Consider the following 18270-nt stretch of genomic DNA (forward strand, 5'->3'; position numbering starts at 1 on the left):
TAAGACAAAGTATCTAGGTGGCTTATGAATTTGTACCACACTTAGAAAGAGGTTTATAACCTTGGCACAAGCCAAGAATTTTTTTAATGTTCTATATTTTCTTCTAGTACTTTTGTTATTTTCTTTAAAAAAATTTTTTTAAGTAATCTAGAATTATACATCTTATAAGGAAGGAAGTTAGGTTATCATAAAGTCAATAAGGAAATAGGGCTTGTTTTAATAGCCAGTTTCCAGGAATTTATATGTTTCAAATACAAAGAAATACTCAAACCAGATATAAATAAGAGTCCCCCCACCCCTAACCGCAGCTACCAAAGCATTCTGACCTGCTGTGTTTATTGTGGTAGCTACTTTGACTCATAAATGTGAATCCCTTTTCAAAAGGCTTTTCTGGGGCTGGCCCTGTGACCTAGTAGTTAAGTTTAGAGCACTCCGCCTTCGGCAGCCTGGGGTTCAGTTCCCAGGTGCGGACCTACACCACTCATCAGCAGCTGTTCTGAGGCAGCAACTCACATACAAAATAGAGAAAGATTGGCACAGATGTTAGCTTAGGGTGAATCTTCCTTAGCAAAAATTAAAAAACGAAAGGATTTTTCTTTAGTAATTTATTATCTTTATTTCATTAACATTTATTTTGGCATCTGAACTTTTTTGACATTCTAAAAGAAGTGTTCTGGTGTAGTGGACTAAAAAATCACTTAACTCCTGGGGCTGGCCCCGTGGCCGAGTGGTTAAGTTCTCGCGCTCTGCTGCAGGCGGCCCAGTGTTTCGTCGGTTTGAATCCTGGACGCAGACATGGCACCACTCATCAAGCCACGCTGAGGCAGCGTCCCACATGGCACAACTAGAAGGACGTACAACTATGTACCGGGGGGCTTTGGGGAGAAAAAGGAAAAAAATAAAGTCTTTAAAAAAAATAATCACTTAACTCCTTAACACACACCTCATCTTTAAATAGTAATAATAATAGTTTACAGAGTTGTTGTGAGAGTTAAGCCACATTCATATGTGAGAAGGCCCTTTCAACTATAAAATGCTATATCAGTGTGAGTTGCTTTTGCTGTTAATACGTTTGGAACAAACAGAACACCATAATAGGTTGCTCTGTAATAATCTGCAAATGCATTTAAAAGCCATGATGCAAATTTATAGGACCAAAAATTTTGAGGCAAGTTTTAATTGGGTAGAAATATTTTCTTATTTATATTCTGATTTACTTCCAGAAATATTCTCATCTTCAGTTGGCGCACCAAGAACACCCAAGGCCGTACTTCAAGAGCATGTTGTGGTGGGCTGGCGTGGTGCTGATGGCCGTGGGAGAGACAGGAAACTTTGCAGCCTATGGATTTGCCCCTATTACTCTCATTGCTCCATTAGGTTGTATGTCTGTTACAGGTGAGCCATTTTTCTGTGTTTTGACAAAAAGAAATTTTAAGAAATCAGAAAAGTTGGTGAAAAACATACAACTTAAACAACACATGCACAAAAGAAGAAGTCTATTTCTTGTTTTCTTAGCATGTTAACTTGAAACAATTATACTACTGATTTAGTTATCTGCAGTCATGCTGCCACATTAACCATGAAGAGTCTTGCATTTTGTATCTAAAACACGTATGTTTAAAAGCCCGATTCCCGGTGTTTGAGTCATATAAGTTAACAGTAAGAGCAAATGTTATACTGTGCTTTTTAATCATTAATGAATTATCTAAAAGCATTTGTAGTACAATATTATATTTTATTCATATGTTAAACTGACATTACATGTAGTTAAAGGCTTTGATGCCCAATCTTGACTCCATAGTTTAGCATCTCTTTTACATTAAGAATTAAATAGGGGGCCGGCTCTGTGGCCCAGTGGTTAAGTTCATGCGCTCCGCTGTGGCGGCCCAGGGTTCAGATCCTGGGCGCAGACATGACACCGCTCCTCAGGCCATGTTGAGGCGGCGTCCCACATCCCACAACTAGAAGGACCTGCAACTAGGATATACAACTATGTACCGGAGTGGTGGGGGGGTGGGGGTTGGGAAATAAAGCAGAAAAAAAAGAAGATTGGCAACAGTTGTTAGCCCAGGTGCCAATCCTTAAAAAAAAAAAAAAGAATTAAATATTGGTTATTCTACATTACTATAAGAATGTGTAATTTTACAGCAATGTCACAATTATCCTACTTTCAAAACATATATAATTTACTAAATTCATTTAGAAGAGAGAATATGAGATGTTGCTAAAGACTAAAAAATAGAAAAATCACTGCTAAAAAGGAGAACAAACTCTCAAAACCTCGTTAAAATCAATAAAATCTTTCTAGTTTTACTCTTTGTCTGCTGCTATGGAAACAGAATGTTTCCAAGTTTCTGTGAATTTGGAACCTTCATTGAAATAGAACCAAGTTGATGGTTATTATCTGGTAACAACTAGATCAAACGTAATGTGCTCACATATCCCAATTTTAATATTTTTCCTAAAAAATTATATGCTATTCTTTTTTTTTTTGGAGGAAGATTAGCCCTGAGCTAACATCTGCTGCCAATCCTCCTCTTTTTGCTGAGGAAGACTGGCCCTGAGCTAATATCCGTGCCCATCTTCCTCTACTTTATATGTGGGATGCCTACCACAGCATGGCTTGCCAAGCGGTGCCATGTCCACACCTGGGATCCAAACCAGCGAACCCTGGGCCGCTGAAGTGGGACGTTTGCACTTAACTGCTGTGCCACCAGGCCAGCCCCCAAAATTATATGATATTCTTAACGAAGGCATAGTTTAAACTGAAATAATGCATATTCAAAGAGAATTTTATTTTGAAAGTAGTTTCCCCTTCTTAATCATTTAACATATTTTATTTGAAATACTTTCATGATGTATAATAGTAGAATATTTAGCAAAGAACACTTTTTTAGCTTTCTAGAATTGGTTCAGTAAAAATCGCCATACTGTTACTACTCTGAATAGGCACACAATTTATGTAATCATTTGCTATTTTTAACACTCCAATAAAATGAGCAATTTGAGTATATCTTATCTTCTATTTATTACACATACCACGTACATGGATATTCTGGATGCTTTTTCCCTCCCCGAAGTTCCAGTGCATGGTTGTATATTCTAGTTGTAAGTCCTTCTAGCTCTTCTATGTGAGCCACCGCCATAGGATGGCAGCTGACAGATGGGTGGTGTGGTTCCATGACCAGGAAATGAACCCAGGCCACTGAAGCAGTGAAAGTGCCAAACTTTAACCACTAGGCCATCAGGACTGGCTCTGGATTTTTTTTTCTTCTCAAAATCTGAGAAGTAACAGATAAAAGATCTAGTTATATTGTCAACTTGGGACCTCTGTAGGTCCCAATTGTTCTGAAAATGTTGTCTTATTCTTCATAATGGCTGTATATTTAGAGCTTATCTTTAGTTTTGTTTCCTATTATGCTTTATGCTCCATTTCCATGAAATAATCAAAGAAAAAATTGTCCAAATGTGTCAAACAGATACCTAGGGGAGGGCTGAGTGCACCACATTGTGTTGAAATTCTCCATTTATCTCCAGTCTCCCGGGCCTGGGAAATCTTTTTTCTGGGAACAAGAGAAAGAGAGCTACCCAGCTAGCTCAAAGAAGAGGGGGTATGTCTGTATTTATTTAAAGATCAGAGATTTCACAGAAATGAAATATAGCCAGGCCCCATGGGACATGACGTGAGACTTCAGAAGTTGCCAGAGATTAAGGGCCAGCATTGACACCCCTTGCAGACCTTCAGTGAAGCTGCCTGTGAAGCTGCTCCCCTTGGTGTGACTTGCTTGAAGCTCTCATTCATAGTGGGAAGCTTAAGTTTTCCCACCTTCCCCTCAGAAAGTGTCCTGTCCTTCCCAAGTCCCCTGTGGGGCCAGTCTACCCACCTTTAAGCTCTGAGCCCACTGCCCTGACAGATGGGCTTTACTTAACATTTCAACTTTATAACATTTTTAGCAACCTCCCTCTCTGCACGTTTAAAGTGATTCAAAGAAGTAAACTTACAGCCTGAAACACACAGCATTTCCTACTTTACAATCTCTGCAAACAGTCGTACATGCTCATAAATAATATTCCCATAGCACTCCTCAGCTAAATTTAGGTACTGGCGAACGTAGGTGGCTTAGGGACCACTGGTGATTGAGGATTTTCCCCAGAACAAACCCCTACCACCCTGAGATTCTTTATAAAGATTCTAGAAACTCTAGAGAACTTGAAGCAAAGGGGAAAGTATTTTTAAAACAGAGGTATCATATGGCTATGTCTACAGATGAGGCAGAAGAGCGTCCACACTTTTCTATGCTGGAACTTTTCTTTCCCTATTATTTCTTGGGAGCCTCAAGAAAGAAATCAAACCTCCCTTTGAATTAAAAAAAAAAGGAAGATAATGTCTGCTGCGGTGTTGCATGGGAGATTGCATATTCTTTTCCGGCTTTTCTTCTGTTGTTTGTTGCTTTTCAAAGAAGAAAAAAAAGAAGATTAAAATCCAGAACACTTGAAAACACTTTAGGGGCCCGGCCAGGTGGCGCATCAGTTAAGTTTGCATGTTCTGCTTCAGCGGCCTGGGGTTCGCTGGTTGGGATCCCTGGTGCGGACATGGCACCGCTTGGCACACCATGCTGTGGTAGGCGTCCCACATATAAAGTAGAGGAAGATGGGCACAGTTGTTAGCTCAGGGCCAGTCTTCCTCAGCAAAAAGAGGACGATTGGCAGCAGTTAGCACAGGGCTAATCTTCCAGAAAAACAACAACAACAACAACACCAAAAAACACTTTAGCTCTTAAGTCCAAGTGAAGGGTACTTTCTTCCATCTTCCCCACTCCTTAGGAGGTACTGTGTGGGTAATCGTGTGTACGACTCGTACTACACACAAGACTACTACTATGTCAGACCTGCCTGTTTGTCTTACAAAATTCCTGCTCCCTTTGTACACTTTAATTGAACAGATTTTTTTTTAAGGACTAGTACGTAAGAAGTGCTATGGTAAGCATATGGATATTTCAGTTTGTACTCTACCCAGATTCCCGCCTCAGATCATCTTCCTTTGATCCTTTCTTTCCCTCTCTCTGTGTGTCCTCCTGCTCCCCACTGACATGCTCACCTTGAGGCAGCATTTCTCAAGCACTGGTGATTTCACAGGTATTCTAAGAAACAAAGAATTCCATAATTAAACAAGTTTCTCAAATACTAGATTTTAAAAGTTGCACAGGTTTCATTGATGTAGGGCTTTTTGGGCCCTGGGATGGCCCATGCCACTGTCAATCTTGCAGAGGCAGAGGCAGAGGCAGTAGGCCAGGTTTCCCACCTATTGACCACAAGATGCTTTTGATATGAAGCATCTCAAGGGACAACAGTTCTGCAGAAAACACTTTAGGAAATGCTCACAAGCAGCCACAGCATCCCAGAAACTCAGGATAGATAACTCACCTGTGCCTGGCAGCAGAGATTGGATAATGGGAAATAATCCTGGTGCATAGGCAGGTCTGACTGCCTAGCCTGGGTCCAGCTTTTTGAGAGAGAGTGTCAGAGCCCTAGTATCCTTGTGTCATCTTGTACTTTTACCCTACATTTCTCACCGAAGGTCTTTCTCAACAAATACAGGTCCAAGACCTTATTCTGACTAATACGCTAATTGTACTGGCAGTATGGCTAATTCTAGTTGTTGACTTGTGTTTGTGTTTCCGTTAATTAAGAAAGTTTAAAGGATGATTTTTCAGTTTCACCTAGAGCCTCAGCTGGATACTTGCCCCAGTATGACAGGGCAGTAGAATGGTCAAGAGTACCAGCTGTAGGGCTACCCTGCCGGGGTTCAAATCCCAGTCCTGCCACTGGAAAGCTCTGTGGCCTCGGGCAGCTTGTTTAGGCTTATGTCTCAGATTCCTAATCTGTAAAATGGGGATAAAAATAGTTCCTACCTCAGAGGTTGTTGTGGGGAAGAATTAAGTAAACACAAACACCTAAGAACACTATTGGACGCCTAGTACAGTATTTCACACAGTGACAACACTAGCAATTGTCACTGTGACTTATTATTATTATTACGCACAAATAAAGCACACAAGGTTTACTTCCATGCTTCGAAGATGGCTGATGGTTAAATTCTCTAAAATGGATGAACCAATTTAGGAGATGCTTTTAATTGTTCTTATCCATGTAATGGTTAATTTTCAGGTAACAGCAAAATATGATGCGCACAGCTCATTTGTTCAGGCGTTAAGCAGCAATTGCCCTTTGACTCCCCTACATATTTCCTACCAAAACATGTTGGAAAATACCAGAATTTCCAAATAACCCACCAAGACAAAATACATGTAAAAAACAGACATAGAAGGTTGTCAGAGGAAAAACATAGCAGTCTGAGATGTGTGTGCAACTTTCTGTCTTCTTGCTCTGGCTTCATAGCACTCTTGTTCACTTGCTAATTAAGTTCAGAGAGGCTGAAGGGTAGGTTTCTTTCAGGTCTAACTGCAATTTGAGAATGTATTTTCTGAGAAACTATTTATTATACCAGAAATCTAGTAAAAAAAGAAATGTTAGATATTGTGTGGAGTTTGTAGTAAAATTTTAAATTACTGCTAATTCTTCCTGTCCCAGGTAAACACTCTTCCTCAGGAGGCCTATCTTGGTTCCTAGACTAAATTAAACATGCTATTCTCTGCTCCCTTAGCACTCTGCATGGGCCCTCCTCTCGTCTGTGTGGTGCCTTTTTGTGAATTAGGAAAAGCAAACCTTTCTCATGATACTTTATTTATGTCTGCCTGCAAATTATTGTAATACAATGATTTTATTAGAGCAGGACATTCTGGTTTCATCTGTCAGAAAATTGTCCTGAGATATACAAAGATATACTAAGATGTGGGAGGTGCCCCTCAGATGTTGTGATTTTGTTCACTGCACAACCTGCTCAACCACACACAGCAGCCCTGACCCTACGTTTCCCCTTCAGCATCTCTCATAATGCTCACAATGACCTGTTTAATGTCCATACTCACCATTCAACTGAGACCCAGGAGACTGGTGACTGTATGTGTCTGTTGCCTGCTGTCTGCTCTCTCTAGCCTTGTAGAGTTGGTTTGAATTTGAATTTTGATAAAACGAGGATAGGATGTTCTGTTCTAGAGTGTTGGAAGAGAAAAACTCTTGCTTAAAAGATTTCAATTCCTGGTGAAACACAATGGTTAAACATTTCAGAATTTGTGAATATTCGTTGTTGTAAATACTTAAAGATTTATAAGCCTGTCCTTTGAGGGTTGAGTTAGATTATTTTTGCATCTCCAAAGTGTGGCCTTACATTTAATGTTTTCCTTTCTCTGTTCATCCCCATGACTGTGATCTATGCTATGCCTAAGTCTTGAGGGGTGATTAAAAATAATGAAGTTATCAACACTCCAAAGAGTTGAAGCCGCATAGCATTGAGGATATTCATGGTAGACCTCACTGAGTATAAAATTAACTTGTCTAGGGCTCAAGGGAGTGGGATGTGAGGGAGATTGTTGCAGGGATAGGGAGAGTGGGGAAAACAGAGCATGACGGAGGCACCAACGACATCTTCCAGTTCTACACCTCTGAGTATATTGATTTAAAGTAATTAGAGAAGAGTTCAGAGGATATATCACCTTTTTCCAAGTTAAATTCAGGCAATACTTCAGAAATAGTTAAAGGTAAGAAACTAATATTGAATGAACCTCCACTCTGCCAGGTACTGTATGAGACACATAAACTGTCATTTTACTTAACTGTTGCCCAGCTGAATACAAGTGAGAAATAAGTAGATTAAATTTGAGATGAATTATATGAGATCAAACACTTGGAATTTTATATGGAATAATAAAATTAATAGCAGTGAGGTCTCCTTGGCTCTGGGATAATTTCCTAAGAGAAGTAGTCATCCTGTTACTGGGCTAATTTGGATTAAGTTTGGAGAGCTAACTGCACTGAGAAAATGAGAGGAGAATGAGACATATGACTGGTAAGTATTTTCCAGCTCTAATTTTCCCTGACATGCTGGCCTTTGCTCAAATTGAAATTCATGATATGGAATATATGTTGTTTCTTGTATTTCTGTTGTGCTGTTACAAAGCTGTAAACTGAAATGTGTCTGTAATCCATTAAACGATGGTCATAATGTAGACAAAAAGCCCTGTTGAGGCCTTTTGAAATTCCAGAGAAGTCATCTGAAGCAAAAACTTTGGTCTCCAAGATTTTTATTAGAAACAAATGAAAGGAAACATAAACAGACCAATGAGCGAGTGACCTGCAGCATTACACAGACTTAGATGCTGCGAATTGTCTGTCCTTTAGAGCCCTGTGCCTGGTGCCAGCCTGGACGGGGTCACTGGGACTCTGAAGCCTCACAGGCTGCCTGTGAGAGGGACACTACACATGGACGCTTGTTTTAATGTTGGAAATATGTAGAAAATATCCCTTTTCTCAGTGGCTTGCTGGGTTGTCTGCTTTAGTACGTCTGTCCCAGAACCAGCCTAAATTAAAATGAGTGGAATAAAACTCTGAAGTTTTCGTTTTATGTCTGCTTGTGCACTCTCAGCTGAAAGCATTCCTAAAACCTAAAAACTTTACTTGAACTGTCTTTTCCACCCATCCTTATTTTTTAAGAACACCGCACAGTATTTCTAGAGAAATTGCTAATGATGAAGTAATGCGTTATTACGTTTATAAGAGAGAGCTAATCTTGTCAATGATAGCATTTTTACTTTTTTGGAATCTTTTCAAGTTTAATCACTAATGTGTGTCAAGAAACATGTAGAAAAGAAAGGATTATTGTTCTTAATCCAGGTACATTTCCTCATTTTAATTATGCAAATTACAGACTTTCTTCATTATCTTCAGTAAATGACAGTACCAATTTTTTTAAATTTAAGATGAATTACTCAACACTTTTATTCCTGCCAATGTGGATAGTAGGACTTTTCTCTCTGTAAAGAGACTTTTCTCAAAGTGTCACATCCTCAGATCTTCAGATCCTCCCTCCACAGAGTCCGTTGTAATTGACATACTTTTTCCCTACAATTCTACAAATAACAGGGAATGATCACTATGGAGAAGTCAGTGCCTCTAGATGTTTAGAGTTGATTGAGCCTGTGAGCACGCTCAGTGTGTCCACATGTTTGAAGCTTGATTGTGACTGACATGAAAGTGCGTTTGTGGTTTGCTTTTCAGCAGTACAATAAAGTTGCCATTATAAGTGGTCAGAAACCTCAAGCTAGATATTTACATGTGAGGATCCATTTGTAGCATTATTATGTAAATATGTTCTTTTCATGTCATGGGTTATTTTGTTATAGAAGAGAGTTCTGTACTACTTTGTCTTCTACTTTCCTATACTATAAACGTACACCCTGGTTTCCCTTCATATCATAGAGGCTAAACAATAAATTGAATGTCCGGAAGTGAAAATTGATGACATTTTTATTTGTAGACTAGATCAGAGTTCACAAACTCTGGCCTTCAGACCAGTTCTAGGCACTGCTGTGTTTTGTTTAGCTCAAACAATCCTTTTAAAGAATATGAATTAATTTCCCATGTTTAAAAGTTAGACCATGACACACAAAAACTGGGTTTTTCTCTTAAAGAATCAAGTTTGATAGCACTGGACTCGCAGTTGGCTAGGGCTGAGTTACAGCTGCCACCTTTCACTAATCTGGTGTACTCCAGGTCACCATGACCCCACTGCCCCTCACCGCGAGAGCCCACCACCCTCATCATCACAGCCCACCACCCCCCTTTGCCAAGCCTGCTGCTGGGGTTTTTCTTTTTTAGAGGATTTTCCTCTTTAGAGAGTTACCTAGCTGGCCCCTGTAGACATTTGAGTTTTGTGACTGTGGACCAAAGGGTTTTTTTCTTCTGAATCTGATAAGAATATCATATCCATAATTACATTTAAATAAAGTGTAATTGATTTTTTAAACTTTGGGTTAAATTTATCTAAGAAATGATGATAAAAGGGTAAAAAATGGGGAGAAGTAAATAAGTGTGAACAAAATTATTTTTTAAAAGCCATACCATAATGTATTACATAGTTATTGAACTCTCTTCTGTGCTGTTAAACTTTTGATAAAAAGCTATTATTTGGGGGGAAAGAGAATTTAAGTAAAAAGTACACATATATCATAATGTTTCAAATTGGAAAAGGGAATGCCAACTTACCTATTATTCTACAGACTCAAAAATCTAAATGGACATGTAAAAATCTACCCTTGAGTTTAACTGCTACCATGTAGAAAGTTGATGCTTAACTTCTGGTTTACTGATCCCCATTAGTAGCTATTACAGAAGAAAATCCAAATCAGGTTTGTACAACCTGTCTGAATTCCCATACACCAGATTAATTTATACTTGTTTTTTTCTCTCATTTGTGGCCCGCCATGAATCTTAGAGCATCCACTCTTGACCATACTAAGCTAAGTAACTCTTCCATAATAACAGCGAAGTCTTGGACCAAGTCTAGGTGATGTCAGAGAGGAGGTGAATGATGAATAAACTTGAGGTTTATTCCTAAGTAAATCAGGGAGTGTTAGGAAGCTCAACACCAGGTCACATACTTACCTCTGGGACTGGCACCCTCCCCTACATTTAGACTTTGTTCAGCTGAAACCACTGGATTCTTGCTTGATCTTTATCTATTTTCATCTGGAAATCTGAACCAGAATGCCCATGTGTAAGATTCTTTATGTCAACCGTGACCAGAAAGCATCTGCATGCTGATTGGTAACCTTAGTGACACTTAATGGCCAAAAAGAGAATAGATGACTCACTCATAGGAGTCAGTCCATTATAATTGTTGCTGAGATTCTTCATGACCATAAAGCGTTGGAACTTCAAGGCCAAGTGAATACATTAATAAACTACCCCATGGGAGCTCTATTTTTTACCAGAGAAAATACCAGAAGAAGCTTTTTTTGTCCATTTCCCTTACATATAGTATTCTTGCTATCTTTTTTTTTTTTTATTTCCATGACTCCTACATAACCACTGTTTGAATTTTAGTATGTTATCTTTCACATGCTACCTTTCACCTTTTTTTTCTTAATGCATTATGGTCATTGTGGCCCAGCATCTGCCTTTAGAGTCTCTGTGTGATACTGTGTAATGAATTTAACCCCAGCGTCTGCAAGCACTCCATGTAGACCCATGTCTGTGAGCTGTGTCTCTAGACCCGTGCCTGGGAGCATTCTGTGTAGACCCATGTCCTAGGAAGGCCAGGATGTAATAGGATTCATGAACCTCTGCCCAAATATGCCTCAAGTCAAAAATGTACACAAAACTGTGAGTGCTGAAGTAAATGCTCAGAAGGAACTACAGTTTAATCATAGCTAGTACAAATCAGTTTAATTTACAAGTGTGCTCTGTTTTAATGCTTTTTAAACTATTGATCTTGAAATGCTCTTTCTATTTATGAATATTAAATTTTACTCTAGGAATAAAAGTGAAATAGTTTTCTCCCCTTTCTAGGTGTTCATTAGACAACGGTTGTTGTTATAACAACAACTAGACAGTGTTGAGTTTGACAGATTGCACATGTGTTATGGATTGCATATCTCTGCACACATATTATGGGAGTACTTCAGTTTATTTTTTCTCATTTTAAAAATTTACTACACTACTTAGAAGTTATGTTATTAGCTGTTGCTCAGATACCGTCTTTTTGCTCAGCACAGCTCTCATTCTAACCATGTTGTGCAAGATAAATGTTTCAAGTAAATGTATCTTAATAGAATGTTCTTTCTTATTATTTTGCTAGATAAATAAAACGAAAAATCTTCTATTTTCTTATCTAAAAATTTTGTTCTAAAAATCTCATGTTCTCTTAAAACAAAAAAATTAGTATGGAAGTGCGTTAGACATAAATTCTTTCAGATAGTAAAAGTAACATATTTATGTTTCATAAAACTGATAACTGTTTTATATCAATTGGTATAATTTTATACATATAGTATATTTCAAGCTTATTGTTGCCAATGATATCCTTTTTGCTTTTAACAATGAAATTATCTCCTACATAACATTTTTTCCTCTTCCTTCTGAAAGTGAAGTTGTTTATGAAACTGTGGCTTAGCAACAAAAAAAGAATGAAAATGTTGCCTTTCTTATTTCAAGGGAGGCAATGGAGTGTAGTGTACTAAAAGGAGCTCTGGACTGGAACAAGGAAATATGAGTGCTGGTTCCAACTCTGCTATAAAATAAGTGTTTATTAGCTGAACGCATCAGTCAATAAACAGACAACCTCTTTGGACCTCAGTTTCCCAAACGTAAAGTTAGGACCTTGAGTAGATTATCTCTATGTCTCCTACTAACTCTAAAATTTCCCTCATTCCACATAAGCATTGTCTCCCCTCTTATTGGAATCCTTTGCTGTCACACAGTTATCTCAAGGATTGTTATAATGGAATGCATTTGGTATATGTTAGCGTAGTGAAACTTCACCTATTTTTTATTGTTAATCTATCTCCCTCTGCTTGGAAACATTCCCTACCTAATTATGCAGAAAGTCAGTGATGGAGGTGGGAGTCGGGTCTTGGTTTTTATACCTTTTCTAATGCTCTAACGTGTCATTCATTTCCCTGAATTATTTTGGTCCAAGTTTGATATAGAAAATTTTTGTACATTTTTACACCTGTCCCAAACTCAATTATTAATGTAATAGACTACAAATCTATACTTTAGTTTATCTACAGAAAATTTTGCTTTAATGTTTTAAAGCCACACTACACCCTTAAATTCATGCTTCGCGGACATTTCTCATGTTCCATTTATTTTGTGTGAAATCTCCATTCCTGTAACTAACCCAACCAGGAAAAGTTTGCAAGGACATAGGTCAACTTGAATGAGAGAGAGCTAGGTTGAAAAAAAGATGGAGAAAACAAATGAGGATGCCATCTTATCTTGAATGAGGGTTTCTGGTGTGGATTTCTTATTTTGTTTTAGATCAATTGCCAGAACACCAGATATAGTTATATTCTAATTTAACTGATTTAATGGATTATTATACAGAGTCATTAAAATTATATCTATGAAGAATTTTTAATAACATGGCAAATCGTTTGTAATATAGTAACTGAGGAAACTGAGAAACGAAATTTTGCATTATGGTTTGATCTCAACTAAAGGGAAATAAACACACTAACATATTAACTGCAATTTTCTCTAGATGATGAGATTATTTTATGGTGATTTTTCTTTCCTGTGTTCTTACTTTAAAAAACAAACTTGAAAACCCAGCTAATAATTATTGTTAAAAGTTGAAAATACAAATTATGTTGTGTATTTTTTTGTATTACTGCAAGATTGTATTTTCCCATGCCTCTACATAGAGAAGAATGGCTCCATAAGAGGAGCAACTCAGAGAGATTCAACTTACCCCCACACTTCTGAGGCTATAGCAGCAGGCCATGGCTCAGTGATGAGGTTGAGAGTTCAGTAGCATCAATAATGGGAAAGAGAGTCTTAAACATCATGAAGGTCAGCAAATGTGGGACAGAGATCCCATAAACACTCTTTTATGTCCTAGGTACTAGCTACCCACTTCAGATTTTAGAAGAATAAGACATATCTCAGAGTAAAAGGAATTGATAGTCTTTTAGGGGAGACAGGCAAATAAACCTCAGGTGTAATGAAAAAGCTGTATTACAAGGGGTAATCACACATCAAAGAGGAGTGATAACTTGGCCTGGGGGAATCCGCAGGTGATACCTGAATCTACAGTTGGTCATGAGGATGGAGGCAGAGTTGTAGAAGGAAAAGCACATATAAAAAGTCCTTTAGCATTAAACTCAATAGTGATTCTGGGAATTATGATTCTTTTAATAAGGGTGGGCATGAATATAAGAGATCAAGAACGAATGTGGCAAAGTGGCAGGAGCAAAATCATGACTGTCTTTGAATGTCATGCTCAGTAGTTTGGCCTTTGTCCTGTAGATGGCAAGAAGTCATTAAGAGAATTTAAAGCTGTGGATTTATATTAGATTTGCATTTTAGAAAGATTACTGTAGTGGTGGTATGGGGAAGGGAGAGTGAAATAGGAGGGCAGAGGAAGCTATAATGGTCTAAGCCTGAGGTGAAGCTGGCCTGAGCTGGGGCAGTGACAACAGAAGGAAGGAGGGGGTGGATTGAGAGAGAGTGAAATTCAGACTTAACAGACCCAGTAGCCTGTTGGATGTGTAGTGAGGGAGAGAGGAGACTAGGAGGAGTCCTAGGATTCTGGTGCTCCATAGGGTATCATTGCAATAGGGATTATAGGAGGAGATGATGGGAAATAATGAGCTTCAGTCTGGGATGTATTTAAAGTTCAGACTTCCTTCTTTCCCTCTTTTCTTTCCTTCCCTTCTATCTCTTTTACCTTTCCATCCCTTCCTGTTCTTCCTACCTGTCTCCTTTCCTTTTTTTTCTTTTTTTCCATTCGTTCATTTAGTAAACTTTTATTAAGCCTTCACTATATACCAAGCGCTATCCCAGTCACTGTCCCAGGTCCATGGTAAACCTGGCCAATTTCCGTGTATCCTCACCATGGTGGGGGGAAAATCCTTTTTTGCAGCCACAACTGCTGGGTATCTCTAACTAGGACACAGCTAGTCAGGCATAAGACACAAACTGTTTAACTCCTTTCAAATGGCATTGCATAATATATGCTTTTATATTGGAAACACCACTAATGGCCATTTTCTTTCTAGGTAGTGCCTTTATTTCTGTTTTGTTTCTGAAAGAAAATTTGAGAGCCTCAGATTTACTAGGTAAGTACTTATTTAATTCATTTAATTATACCACTGCTTGGTCAGGAAATAAATAATACTGTCCATAAAAAATATGTACTTTAAAAATTGTAAAAGATTACTGAAGTGGATATAACCTCATTTAGAGGTGAACGTTATTCTGTCTTGGAGCTGCCATCTGCTCTTCATGTGAAATACTTCCATTTTAATTGTGACCACTGCCCATGCTATTGACCACAGTAAATTATTATTTTACAGTATTATTATTATGAATGTTATGAAATTATTATGAGCATAATAAAATTCAAGAAAACATCTGTTACCTAATAGAGTATTCCACTTCAAAGGACATATTTGTTAGATTGTCGTATGAAAGTACTGCCTAAAAATGAAAACCACATACAATAATTAGATGCACCAATTAACTACTTAATTTGTATTTAGCTCTTTCCGAAAGTAACACTGGACATTGATTTCAAAATTTTATTTAGAAATACAGCTGGTAGTGGAAAATAACAGTAGTCTTCCTAGCTGTGAGAAATATTTCTGTTATATAGCAAAGCCATCATATATTGATTGTATCTTCTACCTCTTATTAGAAATATCATTGGTGAGAAGAATTACAGAGATTCATATTTTCTTCCTTGATAAAATCCTGTCTGCATTGCTGCTGCCATATGATAATGAATACAATACTTGAGGCACTTTAAATAAAGTAATGTCTGCTTGCTTCCAAGGAGATCATATTTTTTTAAAAAAATTTGAGCTTTAAATGTGACACCAGTGTTGGTGTGTTGAGCATTTGTTTTTCCTGATCATGTTTCCCATGAGCCTAGCGTCTTAAAAGTATTTTCACTTTTTCTTTTTCCTCCTTGGTTTGATTCTGTTAGTAGAGTTTTTAGTCAACATCGTCAAATTTTTCATGGTTAAAATGTTTTTCCAAATGCATTCATATGTAAATTGTATCTTTTCAAATATATTAATTTTCTATATTCTCTTCTTATATATTATGGTTTATGGAATCATTTGGGGAAGTTGTATGGAATAGAAATAAGAATGAGCAGTGCCTGAGTTTTATAAATTAAGAAAATTAAGTCCTGCATTATTTTTCTCATTTATCAAGTGTCTTAAGGAAACTTTAAATTGTTTTATCTAACATATGTCATCTTTTGTAGTTAATGGTTGATTAATGTTTAAGTTAATCTAAGGTATCTAATGGGATAATACAAGTGGATATAAAGGGAGACTTGCTAGTTATCATGAACATTAGTGATCAAATATGATTAAGACAAAATTCCTGCCTTCAAATAATATATTGGATAATAAAATATATACATAATTTTTTTAAAGCAGAAAATAACATGTATCATAATACCTTGAGCCTTTAGTTTAGAACAGTTTCTCAGCCTCAGCACTACTGATATTTTAGGCTGGATAATTCTTCACTGTAGGGGGGCTGTCCTATGTGCTTTAGGGTGTTTGGCACCACCTCTGCTGGCCTTGACCCATTAGATGCCAGTGGCACCCTCTGTGCCAGCTATGACAACCAAAAATGGCTTCAAACATTGCCAAATATCCCCTGGCTGGGTAAAAATCACCCCCAGTTGAGAACTGTTGGTTTAGAATAAAGAGAGATTACTCTAGCTGGGAAGCTCAGAGAGAATTGTTTACAGCAGAGGTGATATTTGAATCAGTTCTGAGAGCTGGATAGGACAGTCATGGGCTACATCCAAGCATTTGGAGGAGGACATTCAGAGGGAATAACAAGAGAGGTATTAACAAAGGTGCAAAAAGGTAAGGTAAGTTTTTGTTTAATACTGTATTACAACTGCTGTCAGTAAAGATAAGGAAAAAATAAATAAAAGTCATAACTATGGAAAGGGAAGAAATAGAAGTATCAATATGTGCAGATGATTAGATTATATACTTAGGAAACTCAAGATAACTAAATATTACTAAAAGCAATAAACTGACTCAACATCAAAGGCTATAAATTAAATTCACTCTGGTGGGTTCAAATCTGGATTCAACTTCTGCTATCAATTGTGTGGTCAACATAGTATTACTTAACTTCTCTAAGCCTCAGTTTGCTAACAAATACAAGACTGTTTTAAGGATCACATTGGATAATTCATATAAGCACTTTGGGAAATGTAAAGCCCTGTTAATATAATTGTCATCATTTCTATGATCAACTTCATCCCCAAGAGGTAATACTAAACATGTAACATAAGGAATAGGAAACACACATGTACACACATAGCATAAAAAACAAACAAAATAAACCTCTGTTAATCCTTTGATTCTTTGCTAATTTCTCTTATTTTAATAACAGCTAACGCTTACTAAATATTTACACTTTCCAGGTACTATAAGTGTTTTACGTGAATTATCTCATCTAAATGTAGGAACAACCCATTTACAGAAGTGATTCTTAGAGAGGTTAAATAACTTGCCCAAGGTCATATAATTGGTAAGTGGTAGACCAGTATTCTAATAATGGCAGCCTGATGTAACTAGAGTATAGTGGTTGTGAATGAGTTCCTAGTGTCAGAGAGCTGTGTGACCTTTGAAAAGTTACTTAGGATATTTTTGCAAACTTTAGTAATCCAGGTAACATTTCTCACAACTCTGGTTGAGTTTTTTGCCTTCCTAACTTAATGCTTTTTGAGTAGGGCTATGTAAGACATGTCACATTTGTTTCATACTATAGTTAAAAGTGATCAATTCTTGACTTTCATCTAGAATCACAGGAGTAAGAAAGAATTTAGTTACTTATTCCATACCCATGCCTCTGACAACAATATTATAAGATTATCATGACCTGAGATCTAACAACCCACTTCGTACTTAGGGAAGGACTTTTCTCTAGCCTCACTCAGTAATGTAAGTCACATACATTTTCTTTGGACCTGCATTGCTATTGCCTTGAGAAAATTTGGCTCTTTCTGTTAAAAGCTAAAAATGGGGTCTTTTTGGGTTTTTTTTACAAGGACTAAAACCAAACAGAGAAAAGAGTAGTCAGTGGCGTTTTTTAAAAGATTAACATATAAGCATGCTAAAAATTAAATTGTCAAAATGTGCAAAAGAAAATCATTAATTTTCCCCTGCTTCGAGCAAATGAAAGTTTGTTTTTCATGATGGAACAAATGAAGATTTTTGGGCCATGTGGAAACAAGCTGAACTAATTTATTGCCAAATGTTACTCTGTGGCTATGAAGCTTTTCACCACTAGCCTCAAAAAATGACCTCACAAAAACTATGTCTCAAAGGAATCGCCAACTATTATTAACTCAATGACAAGCTTTGGACTGTGCTCTGATTCTTAGTGGATTAATAACTTTAAATTATTTTAACAATTATTTTTCCCTTAAAAAAGCCCCAGATTTTTCTCCCCTTCAATCAGCCAAAAAGTATAGTATTTTCCCCTCGCTTCTCACTTAGTCATCAAAACTACTAAATCTAATAGTCTGTGAGATCCTAGCTGATTTAAGTCCAGATAGTGTCATCATAAAAATAAAAATTACAGTCAATTTATCAGCACTCTCCA

The 18270-nt window shown here is 37.3% G+C and overlaps 1 protein-coding gene across 1 annotated transcript in view; it reads left to right on the plus strand.

Moving 5' to 3' along the window:
- Positions 1–18270, plus strand: part of NIPAL2 (NIPA like domain containing 2) — a 69877-nt gene that overhangs the window by 20630 nt on the left and 30977 nt on the right. The window contains exons 3-4 of the mRNA XM_046642046.1: positions 1224–1395; positions 14682–14741. Of these exons, the coding sequence (XP_046498002.1) occupies positions 1224–1395; positions 14682–14741 (232 nt within the window). The remainder of the gene's footprint in view (positions 1–1223; positions 1396–14681; positions 14742–18270) is intronic.

This window comes from Equus quagga, chromosome 16, assembly GCF_021613505.1.
Source record: "Equus quagga isolate Etosha38 chromosome 16, UCLA_HA_Equagga_1.0, whole genome shotgun sequence".
In the NCBI taxonomy this organism is placed as follows: Eukaryota; Metazoa; Chordata; class Mammalia; order Perissodactyla; family Equidae; genus Equus; species Equus quagga.